This window comes from Vombatus ursinus, unplaced genomic scaffold (genome assembly GCF_900497805.2).
Source record: "Vombatus ursinus unplaced genomic scaffold, bare-nosed wombat genome assembly UNPS02014820.1, whole genome shotgun sequence".
Taxonomy (NCBI): domain Eukaryota; kingdom Metazoa; phylum Chordata; class Mammalia; order Diprotodontia; family Vombatidae; genus Vombatus; species Vombatus ursinus.
The window spans coordinates 26,611,271-26,625,381 of NW_020954598.1; the positions used below are offsets into that span (position 1 = coordinate 26,611,271).

The 14,111-nt window shown below is 41.1% G+C and overlaps 1 protein-coding gene across 1 annotated transcript in view; it reads right to left on the minus strand.

The window, feature by feature from the left end:
- CCDC13 (coiled-coil domain containing 13) overlaps positions 1–14,111 on the minus strand; it is a 119,835-nt gene that overhangs the window by 75,731 nt on the left and 29,993 nt on the right. The window contains exons 5-7 of the mRNA XM_027837189.1: positions 13,661–13,750; positions 3,534–3,650; positions 1,790–1,894 (exon numbers count right to left, since the gene is read on the minus strand). Of these exons, the coding sequence (XP_027692990.1) occupies positions 1,790–1,894; positions 3,534–3,650; positions 13,661–13,750 (312 nt within the window). The remainder of the gene's footprint in view (positions 1–1,789; positions 1,895–3,533; positions 3,651–13,660; positions 13,751–14,111) is intronic.

Sequence of the window (14,111 nt, forward strand, 5' to 3'; positions counted from 1 at the left end):
AAGGTCTCTTCCAGCTCTGACATTCTATGTTCTGAGCTCCCTTCCAGTTCTAATATTTTATGTTCTAGGGTTCCTTCCTGCTCTAACATTCTATGTTCTAAGCTCCCTTCCAGCTTTAACAGTCTATGTTCTAAGCTCCCTTCTAGCTCTGTCATTCTGTGTTCTAAGGTCTCTTCCAGCTCAGACATTCTATGTTCTAAGGTCTGTTATAGCTCTGACAGTCTATGATCTATGTTGTAAGCTCACTTCCAGGTCTAACATTCTATGTTCTAGGTTCCCTTCCAACTCAGACACTGTACACTCTACAGCCCCTATAGATCTACTCTCAAGAAAGTGACAAAGAAAAATGAGCTATGTCCCAAGATAAAAAGATTGAGTTTGTTGTATTGGGCAATTGAAACCAACCAACTACAGGAAATTTGGGCAAATTATTTAGAAAGACCCACTGTTACTATACATATAGACGAGGTCTTTGGGCCTCTGTAAATATCCTGAGATAGAGAATTGGGCCTGAAGCTGTTAGTTGTAATCATCTCTTCAAAGACTGAGGGAAATCAGCTTGGATCCAGAGATCCTAGGATGGATACTAGAGGGAGTCTTAAAGGAGAGCTGACCTGCATGAGGAGAAGTACCTCAAATATTACTAATCCCCCTGCAACTGGTCTGGCCCCGGGACTCCACCAACCTCTGCCTGCATTGTGCCTCCTACCCCCACTTTCTGGGGATTGAATCAACAAAGGCTTCTGCTCCTGTGGAGGCTGTGAGGACCTCCTTATATAGGGGACCCCAGGGCTCCCTTCAGAATGCCTAGGATGCTGGGCTGTAGGCTGCCTCAGCCAGGGGTCCCATTGTTGACCACACCTCCAGGTCCTTGTACTCAGCCACGTCAGCACCATCCCTCGGATGTTCTAAACCACTTTTCTCCACCCTTCAAAAATCCCTGGTTTACTGTTGAAAAACTGCCTTTAGGCTTATGCCCTTTTCCCAGAAATTACTTTTCACTGGTCATGCATTAACTTACACTTGTACACGTTTGCCCCAGCAAAATGAAAGTCTGCTCCACTTTATCTTTGTATCCCCAGTGCCAGTGGGCACAGAGTCGGCCCTCAGAAATACTTGTTGACTTAAATCGAATAGTATTTAGAGCTGGCAAAAACCTTAGAAGTTGTCTGGTCCGACCTTTTCTTTTTACAGATAAGGATACCACAACTCAGAGAGAAGTGACTTATCCGAGGACACACTTGGAAAAGCCAGGACTTGAACCCAGATCATTCGAGTCCAATTTCAGCACTCTCCACTGTACAATGCAGCCTCTTTGCAAAGAAATACTTGATTATACAAATTGAGATAATTTATGCTTAATAAAAACTTATGGATGTCATCCACAGGCACGACTCATGATGTCCACTGCCTGGGGCCGGGAGGGCACTGGACTTGGAGCTAGTGGGCCCCAGGATTTGAGCCCCAGCTCTGCCAGGTAGGTGACAACGGGCAAGGCCACTTCATTTTCTCACCTGAAAAATATTTCTGCCACCCATGTCGCAGGACCATCGTGAAAGAGGAGCTCAAAGTGTTATGGATGCACACATCCATATGTATGTGTGGGGAGGGGGCTGTGGTGAGGACTAGAGTGCTTTGTGAGGTACAACACTGTGGAAATGGGAATTATTCTACTTCTAACATTCTAGCTGGGACGATCAACCTGCTGGGAAAACATCAGAAAAACTCTAATAAGCTTTTCAAAATTATCTACAAGTTAGGAACAAGAGAACACAGAGTCATAACTCACCTTGCTTTGCAAAACAAGAATCTGCTGGGCCCGACCGCGCCAAGTTCCGGGGGAGGATAACAGCTGCTGAATGTTGACGTCCTCCCCAACCTCACTTGCTAAAACCTACAAATCAGGGGCCAGTGGGATTAGTGCCCATTGCTGCATGTGAACCCCAGCTGACCCCCTCCTTCTGGGACATTGCGCCATAGGGTTCAGGGACAAGGCTAATAGAGGGTGAGGGTAGAGGAGATAGCCACCCACCTGATGGATGCCCAGAATGCCTAAGTATTCCCCCCCCCCAAAACTGCCAGGGTGCAGAACAAATAACCTTAAACCCCAGGGTGCAGAAAGCTCTCTTTCCAACTCTAACTCATTTCCCCCCAATACACGACAAATGAAACATAAACTTGGCCATGGCAAATGCTTGTGTTTCTTTCAACCTGTTTCCCATTTTGCCCCAACCTTGGCTAATTCTGGATAATTACAGGAAGTACATTCCACATGGTGTATTTGCAAAGCTTTGGCCCCACATCCCCTCTATTACAGAGTGTAGAATCAGGAAAAGACAAATGGATGGCCATCTCCAAGCAGCAGCAAATGAAGAGGGAACAGAACATGTCAATCTGGTGCAGTGGGGTGAAATTGCTGGGAGCTTTTGAGGGGGACCAAACAGCAACATCAACAAAGGTCTGTGCCCAGAGCTGACTTGAGATTTCAAATCTGAAAAAGTATGCTTCGATTTATAAACTTGGCCTCTTTAATGCCTGTCAACTGAAACCGAGCCATGTATACAAAGCCTTTTCAGCTTGTTTCCACAATAGAAGACTGTTTCAGAAATCTTGGCTAATATATAAGGCTCCAGCGGAGAGGAAAGATTCTAAAGAATTCTAGCTGCAATCACTATTTAAATGAAAATAAATAACAAACCAATTGGGACCTAATTCTAGCTCTGCACACTTCCTTTAGAAAGAAACCTTTCAGTGTGATGGAAAGTGCCCTGGATTTAGTGAGAGCATCCACTTGGCCACTTACTAGCCCTGTGACCTCTCAGGCAAACTTGCCATTCTCTGGGCCTCAGTTTCTCATTTCTGTAAAATGGAGATAAAAACATTAGCTCACAGAGTTATTGTGAAGAAAGTACTTTGTAGACTGTGAAGCATTATGGAAATGAAGCTTTTGTCATAGTTATTATTGTAGTTGTTATTAAGTAAGCAAAATAAATAAAACAGACCCAGTGACATGTCCAAATCTCACATTTCTGGGGCAATTTACCATGCCAAAAGTGGTTTGCTACAACAAATTCAGACATTTTTTTTGGCAATAATTAGCACATTGTAAGTATTAGAAACCATGGAACTCGGGGTAGAGGCACAAACGGTGAATGTGTGTGTGTGTGTGTGTGTGTGTGTGTGTGTGTGTGTGTGTGTGTGTGTGTGTTCAGTGCCTAAGAGACCATGAAGGTGTGGACTGGGGAGAGACACTAGATACCTCAGGCATCAAACTGAATGAGTCAATAGAGATTTTGGAAAATAGGTCAGTGCATCTTGAGACATGCCCAGCAAGAACTGCCTGATTTTCATGTGACTGAATATTTTCTACTTCTAAATGCAACCTATTGTTCTGGTCTCCCTTGAATCTTACTCTCCTAGGAATTCAACTGAGCTTGGCCATAACACATAAGGAAAAAAAAAGAGCCATCTCTGGCTTGCCCTTCTCGAGGCCAAGGTAAGGCCTATGATGACAGGAGGAAGCTCAGAGATACCTTCTGTGCAACTTTGAGCTCCTGTTTGATGGTCTGGATCTGGTTGCGATATTCTATCATCTTAAAGTTTGCTGAAGCCAGCTTGTCTTGCAAAGTTTTCACCTCTGGATTTTCGGCCTTAAGGAAAAAAAAAAGAAACAGAGAAGGAACTTGTTTTCAAATTCAGAATGTTGAATACCCAGGGGTAACAGAAAGTAACCCAGACTAATAAAGAAAAAAAGTTTGCCAGAATAGGATCAGTACAAAATTTAGAGCTGGGAGGGATCTCAGAGGTTATCTGGCCCACCCCCTCATTTTATAGATGAGCCAGCTGAAATTGACTCATCCCATGGGACATAGGAAATAAGTACCACAGCTGGGTCTCAAACCCAGGTCCTCTGGCTCCAAATCCAATGTCATCCCATAACACCTCTACCAGATTTTTAAATGTCTCAAAATTATAATAACACTTTTAAAAAGGATTTCAAGTTAGAAGGGTCCAAATTCAATGCCCCCATTTTACAGATGATGAAATTGAAGCCTTGAGAAACCCAAACAATTTGATACAATTTGTAAGAGGGGAGCTAAGACTGGAACCCAGGTATTAAGATTCCAAGTCCAGTGCTCTTTTAACATTTATAGTATGGAAGTACATATATGGATTTCTGGGATACCTTGAAACATGCATATGTCCTCATATACATGTGTATACATGTATTTATGCATGCATATCTGTTTGAGTATATATATATATATATATATATATATATATATCATAAAATGAGTTGGAGAAGGAAATGACAAACCACTCCAGTATCTTTGCTGAGAAAACCCAAATGGGGTCATGAAGAGTCAGACACAACTGAACAACAACAACAATAACAACAACAAAAAAAATATATATATGCATATGTGTATCTGTACAATGTATAGACATATGTGCACACATATTATAGACATGTGTACATATACAGTAATGGGTATAGACATGCATGCACATATGTATAGTCACGTGCACACACATGTATATTCACATATACACACACATATGTGTATATTCACATATATGCACATATTCGTTATTAATGGAAAGGCAGTACTGCAACCTTTTGTAAAAGTGCTGGTCTTAGATTCAGAAGACATGGGTCTGAGAGCTGCTTCTACCACTTGGATCATAAGATTTAGAGGTGGAAGGAATCTTAAGAGACCTAACTCAACTCTCTCAACTTTACAGATGAGGAAACTGAGGCTAAGAAATGTTAAATGGCTTGGCCACATTCCCACAGGTAGTGAGTATCCAAGCAAGAGTTAAACTCAGACTAGCTGTGTGACCCTGGGCAAGTCACTTAACCCCAATTGCCTCACCAAAAAGAAAAAAAAAAGTCAAACTCAGATCCTTTTATTCCAAATCCATCATTTTCCCCAATACATTGAATTTCCCTGTCTATAAAATGTCTAACCTCAATGAGGTTAGTTCCCAGCCTTTTCAAGAATGAAGACTGCTATCCGGCCTCAGACCAAACACTTGACACTTACTAGCTGTGTGACTCTGGGCAAGTCTCTTAACCCCAACAGCCTTACCAAAAAAAAAAAGAATAAAGACTGCTTTTCAACATAATTTTTTTTTTTTTACAGACCTTGAAATGGTAGGAGTTGTACTATTAATAGCCATTGATTTGGGGAAAAAAAATGCATGACTGGGTATGGACCCTTTGCAAAAACTTCACAATCTTGGAAAACCACTGTATTGTCCTTAATGATTAAGGTCCCTTCCAGTTCTAAAAGCTGACAATCCCACCTCACATTGTTGTTGGGAAGAAAGTGTTCTGTAAGGCTCTGAATGCTATAAAAATATGAGACTATAAGTTTCTGTTCTATATGTGAGTTATTATCCTATATTATCCTATTATCCTTTCTAAACTAATTTCTTTCCATTGACAATGAAGAGAAAAAAGGAAATTATTTCTCTAACATCAGACTTCCATTCTGAAAAATTTCATTGTAGAGGCAACCTCCAAATCAGAAATATAAGTTCTCACTCCCTAGAGAATGGAAAATCTGGGTAGGACTTGGGTCTCTGGTGGTACTGAGGCTCCCTAACCTAAGTCTCTTATTATTTTTATATATGATTAATGAGGAAGATTACTCAACTGATTATCTTTCCATACAGTTGAGGATTTGTACCTTTAAGTACCATTTTTAAGAAATGCTCAATATTTTGGATGGAAATTTTTCTAAAAGGTAAATGCATATTCCTGCCTTTTTAAATGGAGGGCGCTGAACATCAGTTAACCTTTTCAGGATGACTCAGGGTCACTATAACTTCAATACTCATGGTTTTAAAGCTAGGAGGGACTTGAGCACCTTACAATGGGGGAAACAGTATTTTCCTAATCTTAACATTTTGACATGCTGTTTACTATGTAGCATATAGTACACAGAAGGGAAGAGGAAGGGAGGAGGCAAGACCAAGAAACAGCTAGTAATCCAGTTTGAAAAGTCAAATGTACAAATTCCCCCTGGTGTTCGCACTGTTGTATAATGAGAAGGGGAACACTGAATAAGAGAAATGTGCAGTTCAGAGTCACTTTTCTGATAAGACATCAAATAGAGGTCTCTACGTAGCAAAGATACAATAGACAATTGCCTGGTGTAACTTGATTACCCAAAGCCCTTAGCGGAGACTGCAAGTGGAAATTCAGTAAGTTTGGAACCTGGTTGGCCTCAGGAGGGAGTTCTCCATTCTAGAATGTTTATCTGAGTGTTCTAAGCCTCTGGAGTTTAGATCGCGATTCAGCCAATCTGAAAGGTGATAACGGTAGTTGTCCTGAGGACTGCTCTGTTCCTTGTCTGTGGAAATCTGATCAAAGCCTTTGATCAAACACTTATCAATGGAAAATACACTTCTGAACCAAGTAATTAAGGCTCTCTCCTCCAGCCCCAAGCCTCTCCCCACCTAGCAATGACCTGTGGCAGCAGGCGTTTTTAATACTCAGCACTACGAGGCCCAGAGAAAGGCAGCGTGGCAGAGTGGACAGGGCTCTGGGTTTGGCATCAGGAGCAGAGCGCTGCATTCCTATCCCAGCCCCAACATTCACTATCTATCCATATAAAATTATACTACCTCTTTGACCCTCCAGATTGGTTTTTTGTTTTTGTTTTTTGTCTCTTTAATGGGGATATTGTTTGCTCTACCTGAGTTACGGAATTATTATGGGGAAAGTGTCTTGGAAGTTTTAAAATGCTATAGAAATAGGAGTTATTTTATCATAGCAGGTGCTCTAGCACATTGAAGTAGGGGCAGCGAGGTGGCACAGCGGACAGAATGTGGAGCCTCATCTTTGTGAGTTCAAATCTGACCTCAGACACTTACTTGCTGTGTGACCCTGGGCAAGTCACCCTATTTGCCTCAGTTTCCTCATTTGTAAAATGAGCTGGAGAAGGAAACCACAAGCCACTCCAGCATCTTTGCCAAGAAAATCCCAAATGGGGTCACAAAGAGTTGGACACAACTCAACAATAACAAGGTGTTCTGCAAATTACTGTTGATTTGACGTGCACTATTCCTCCCAGGATAAGGCAGTCTTTGATTTTAGGCTAAGTTGTACAAGGAAATCGAATTTATGCACATAACAGAGTCTGCCTGGCCAATGGGAGCCCCATCCTCAGAGCTCGCTGGGCTCACTCTGCCTGCTGCTAGCCCACCTTCAGCAAGAGGTATTCTACATCTAAGAAGGAAAGGCAATGCTGCCTTCAGAAGTGAACTTAGAATGGTAAATGCTTCACAGAAATGGCTTCAATTATCTTTTATTACTATTATTATTATCATGCTATGTTACGGAAATGCTTGTTTTATTATACATATATTTGTGTATATATATGTATATAAAAACCTGCTTCAAGTTTAAGTTCATTCTCCCTGGGTATGGATGAGGTGGTAGAGGGGAGAGTGTGACCCTAGGTATTACAGAGTAATGTTTCTTTCTTTCTTTTTTGGGGGAGGTGAGGCAATTGGGGTTAAGTGACTTGCCCAGAGTCACACAGCTAGTGAGAATTATATGTCTCTGAGGCCACATTTGAACTCGGGTCCTCCTGACTCTCGGGCTGGTACTCTATCCACTGTACCACCTAGCTGCCCCAGGAGTAATATTTATACTTCTATTCTTGTTATATCTTCTCAATAAATATCCCTTTGTAAAAGCTAATTAATTTTAATCTTAATTGGTTACATTAAGTGGGGTGCTAATCACTGGCAATTGATATGGCAGAGAATACATCAGAGTCTGGGCTGAAAAACAGCAGCCCCAGAGCCCTGAAGGGTAGATACAGCCTTGCTTCAGGTCTCAATCCATCAGAGAAAATGGGAATTGAGATAAGGCTCCTCAGAGCTCATAAGGGTTACAGACACATACATACACGCATACATACATATACACACACATACATCTATTTACTCTTTTGGGATCTTCATTAAGTTATTCAACAAATACTCATTAAAAACCTGCTATATATTGAGCCCTATTCTAGGGAAGAGGGAAGGTGAAAGGAATAAGCATTTATAGAGTGCCTACCATGCGCCAGGCACTATGCTAAGCACTACACAAATATTATCCCATTTGATCCTCACAGCAGGTGAGTACTGTTATTATCTTCATTTATGGTCTGTGGCAGACAGAGGGTAAGTGACTTATCTAGGGTTACACAGCTAGTAAGCCTCTGAGGCTGGATCTGAATTCAAGTCTTCCTGATTTCAGGCCCAGCACTCTGTCCACGGCACCACCAGCTGCCTATACTGGACACTGAGCAGGACACAGAGTTTAGATAAGACAGGGTTCTCTGCTCCCATGGTGCTTACAAGGTCATCCATATTTCCAAAGTGGCATGCCAAGTCCTTGCTTACTGACTCCCTCAAAGGAAAGGGAGACTGGTCCATGTGCATGTGGGAACTGTACTTCCACCAACCAGGCCAAACTTGTTGGTGAACACACAGTGATGGATGAACTGCAGGGACATTCCTTGAGCTTCTGTCTCCTAAAAGGGTCCCAGCGGAGGAATGGATGATTGGGAAAAAGGCAAAGAGAAAGCAGTTGGTTCTATCTCCCCCCCATCCCAATCATCTGCTTCCCCCTCGCCCCCTCCCATGCATATACTCCATGAGTCCAGCTTCTGGGCCACTGAAAACCATCTGCTGTTGACTAGTCAGTTATGTGATTCGGGACAAGTCATTTCCTCTCTCTTAGCCTCAGTTTTCTCATCTATGAACTGAAGGGGATAGACTAGATTATCTCAAAAGTCTTCTTCTTTATCCTACAATGACACGTGCCAGATCTCTACTTCCAATCCAATATTCTTTCCACCAAATCCCACAGCCACTCCACTAGAAAAGCTCAGTGTCGACTGAACTCTTTGAACATTTTACCGTGCACCCCCTCTTTCAGAACACTTATTTAGCATCCTTTCTGGGATTCTCCCCTAAGTTGCACTCATACTAGCACTCAATATGCAATGCTTGAGTCTTCAGAGGGTATCTGCTACCCCTAGATTCTAGAGTGTGCCCTGTGGGCATGCACTTCTAACCCTATAGTTCACAAGCCTCCACTGGTGTGCTGCCCATTAACAATCAGCCAGTTGACACAATTGCCTTTCAAAGAAGGCATTTACTAAGGTGGCGGTAAGAACAGCAGCTACAAAACAAATTTGGGGCGTATACTCCCACTAATATAACATCTAGTGGAGGAATAGACACAAACAGTGCATTGGTAGTGAGACACACACAGAGGGAAAGCATGTGCACCAAGGTAACTCACAACTCTGATACTTCAGGATCTGAAAAGCCTTTCTTTCTTTGCAGAGTCCTCACACAGCTCTAACTTGGTTGCCAAGGCTAACTGTCTCAAGTGCACAGCTGGGTCTATTCTCTGACACCAGGGTTTCCCCTCCTGGAAGTGACTTCCTTCCTATGGAAATGGCCCCTTTCTACTTGTGTCTGTCTGAAGTGTGTATCTCTGCTTCCTAATAGATACAGTATCTCCTACTGGTCTAGTTTGAAAGCAAATGGCTGATGGAGGTGAAGGGTAAGGGCAGGGAGGATAGAGAAATCCTCTCCTCTCAGAAGTGGTTTCTTTTCAGGGGGCAGGTTCCTCCTCCACTTCTGGCTCTCCCCTAGATCCCCCTGACCTTTTTTTGTGTAGGCCCAAGGGGTATAACTGATTTTTTCAGTGATTTACTAGGTGTTTACTACCTAGAATCAGTTGCCTTCACTCAATGGCCAAGACTCTATAATCCTCTCAGATTTATTAAGGAACTTCTTCACACATTGTTGTAGGGTTGGAGGGAAACTCTTTAACACCTCCTACCCCCAGCTGAAAATTTGCTGCCCCCAGAAGATCAATAGGGATGCTTTTTGGCAAAGTCCATGTAGCACGGTTCACAAGCGAGACAGAAATTAACATTCTTTCACCATAATTAGTGGGCCATGTAATCACATTCACTTCCAAATACATGCTTTTAACAAACCAGACATCATTTTATGAAATATATCACCTATCTCAATGTTTACAAAGGCCTGCTCCAACCAAAACACAGGAAGAAAAACAAAAAAGGAAATCAAACTTCCCCCTTTCCTTTTCAAAGAGAAAGCTGGATCCCTATATAAAACCACCAGAAAACATGAGGCTTTCTCCATAGGGATTAAGGTACCCACGGTTCACTAGAAGTTACCTCCTCACCCTTTAGGTGAGAAACCAAATCATTTTGTCTTGGTGCTTGTATAATAACACAGGCCTGCTGGACCTAGAAGGGGCTAAGGCACTCATCCTTTCCCCCTCCCATTAAAGGATCTATATTGCTTCAGACCCAAATTCACAGACCAAGTTTAATACTGGGGTAAAAATTCCTCTGGGTCCCTGCAATGCATAGGGTACCTACAATATTTCCTGGGATCCCCTTTCAACCCAAGGGAAATATCCAACTGAATGTCTAAATTCATCTGTCATGGGAACAACTATGCTATTTTTAAACTAAAATAAATTCAGAAAAGCCTCAAAGAAGTGTGCAGCTCCCAAAAAGAGATTAAGCACTTGGGGTTGATTACTCAGGGTTTCTAGGCCAGCAGGCAAATCTTATCCTATGAAAAAAGAGTCCATAAGAATCTCAGATAAACTGATATGGATTCATGGCATGATTTAAAAAAACAACTGTCAGGAGAAGTGGAAAATAGCCTTGTAGAAATTAGGCTTAGATTAATACTTTACACCATATTTCATAACGCATTCTAAATGGCCATAGGACCTTAATATTAAAGATTACACAATAAAACATTAGAAGAGAAACAGATCGTATACCTCTTACAGCTATGGATAGGAGATCTATTCTTAACTGAACACCTTCTACACAAACATAAATAGTGTACCTAGAATAAGGAGAGGAGCAACTGAATGGGAAAAAAACAACTTTATAACAGATTTCCCTGTTAAAGGTTTGGTATCCAAAAGACAAAAATTAACAGATATATAAAACCAGAAGTCATTCTCCAAGAGGTAAGTGGTCAAAATATGTGAACAGTTCTCCAGATAAGAATTTTCAAACTATTAACAACTCATATGAAAGAATGCTCCAAATCACTCATAATAAGAGAAATGCAAATCAAAACAACCTTGAGGCTTCATCTCACATCCTGTAAATTGGCAAAGATGGCAAAAGGTGAGAATAGTAAATGCCGGAGGGTTTATGCAAAGATAGGCACACTAGTACATTTTTGGTGGATTTGTGAATCAGTACAATCATTCTGGAAAGCAATTTGGAATTGCGCAAATGAAATAACTAAAATACCCACACTTTCTGACCCAGAGAGTCCACTACTAGGCTTATATCCTAAGGAGGCTATTGCTAAGAAGAAAGTTCCTATACACACCAAAATACTCATAGCAGCACTTTTTGTAATAGCAAAAAATTCAAAACCAAGTAGATGCCCATCAACTGGGGATGGTTAAACAAACTGTAGTCCATGAATGTAATGGTATACTACTTTGTTATAAGAAATAACAAATATGATAAATACAGAGAAACATAGAAAGATATGAACTAAATCAAAGTGAAGAAAGCAGGGCCAAGAAAATAATACACACAATGACTACAACGTTGTAAACTGAAACACACACACACACACACACACACACACACAAGCAAAAAGTGAATTTGCAACATTACAAAGAACATTCATGACTCAGAAAAAAAAAGCTATGAGAAACACTCTCATCCCACCCCTTTGCAGATATGGGAAGTCTATGAATATGATACATTGCACATATTTTAGCCTTTTCCTATATATTGATCAATTCTGTGATACTTTTTCTTCATTTTTACTTTTTTTGTCTTTAAAAATATTATTTGTTAAGGAGTGGCTCTCTTGGAGGGAAAAGAGAAAGGACAATAGGGAATATATTGATGATGCTCAAAAAAGACACCAATAAAAATTTTATTTTTACAAAATGACCATGAATAGCTTTCATGGTATGCTCTAGGCAAATTGCGAATTGGGCAGCTGGGTGGTGCGATGTGATAGAGTGCCAGGTCTGGATTCAGGAAGGCTCATCTTTGTGAGTTCAAATCCAGCCTCAGATACTTACTATGTAACTCTGGGCAAGTCACTTCACCCAGTTTCCTCATCTGTAAAATAAGCTGGAGAAGGAAACGGCAAACTTCTCCAGTACCATTGCCAAGAAAACCTCAGATGGGATCATGAAGACTTGGGCATAACTGAAAAATGACTGAATATCATCACCAGTATTCGAAGGATACAAAATCTGTACTGCTCATATTAGTTTCCATACTCATAATGGGTAGAATAATAAATAGATATTAATACCAAAGTATACAACCATCCAAATGCTATCTCCAAGAGACTGATCTGACTTGTAAAGGAAGCACCCTGGAAAATGTGTGATACAATTAGAGCTTGAAACAAAAGGAAAAAACATGCTAACTTTTCTCTAGTGGATCCCTGAAAAACTAGGTTATCCAATAAGGAAAGTCCCAGATGGAGAATCACTCCTGTGGGACCCTAACAATGCATAGAGGACCCAAATATGTCCTCGATGAAGTCGCTACAGCGTTAACACCAAGTTGCATTTCCGTTCATAGACCAAATCACCAGAAGGTGGCTATAATTTCTAGGTTCTAGAGTGATCTCCAAGTATATGTATTTATAACACTCAAGAGTAGACATAGCTCTCAGCAAAAGTATTTACTAAGAAGGCATAATAAGAATAGTAACTGTAACACATCCCTTCAAAATCACCCTGGGGGTACACTCTCCTACTAGAGGCAGCTAGATGGCTCAGTGGATAGAGCGCTAGAACTGGAGTCAGGAAGACGCCAGTTCCAATCCAGCCTCAGCCACTCACTAGCTGTGGGACCCTGGGCAAGTCAGTTAACCTCTGTTTGCCTTGATCACACCAGAGAAGGAAATGGCAAAGCACTCTAGCATCTTTGCCAAGAAAACCCCAAATGGGGTTACGAAGAATCGGACATGACTGAACAACAAGTGATATTTTCACACTAAAGTATGAATGATTACCAGTTCCTTAACAATGGGAAGCCTCTACTATAGTGGAAAGAGTCAGAGAACTTGTTTCAAAAAATCCCAACTCAGGTATTTAACAGCCTTGTGAACCATGTTACCTTGAGCACTAACCTTAACTCTCTTAGTTTCCTTACCTGTCACCTGAAGGAGTGAGATGAGACAATTAAAATAACTCATGTTTAGAGAGAACTTGAAGGAGTAGGAAGCAGTGTTTGTTTTTTAGAACGATCCCCTGGGTAAGGCAGCACAAGTGTCCTTACCCCCATTTTACACATGAGGAAACAAGCTCTGAGCGGTTATGACTCAGGCATGGTCATACAGCTAGTCAGTGTCTGAGTCCACTAGACGGTCCCTATGGACCCTTAACATTCTAATATCTATGACTCTATGATTATCCATCTGCTCAAATTCCCTTAGCAACTTCAGACTATAGGCAATTATGAGACAAGAGTTTTAAAGGCAATTACAAGGATAAATTATTTCACCCAAATGAAGCAGGCAGTACAACAAAAAGATTTAAATTAATAGACACAGAGTCTCCTTCAGGTCACAACATAATTCATACCAAGATTCCTTCTATTGTCCTGGGGTTGAACTGCTTGGTTACTGAATCTCGGCCTCCTTGTGCCTGGATCTTTGCCAAAGCTGTCTGTAGCTGAAAAAAACAAATGATTTGACTTAATATTTGATTCTATTCAGCAATTATCCAGCTAAAGTAAAGCACTTTGATGCTGGGGGGTGGGGAGAGAAGATTGGTTTACAATTTAGCATTTATATTTTTACTTTATAGTTTCAGGATATTTATAATTATTATGTTATTTTTCATAAACTACAATGAGGAAGGAAACTTGGACAAGAACACCTATATTAAGAGTGAAGGAGAAGAGGAGACAGAAAAGGGGACAGATGAGTAGTAAGAGAGGTAGGTGGTAAGAGAGGTTAAGTGGTAAGAGAGGTGAATGGTAAGAAAAACCAACATGAAGAGTTTAAACTACTTGAAGCCAGACACACTCCAC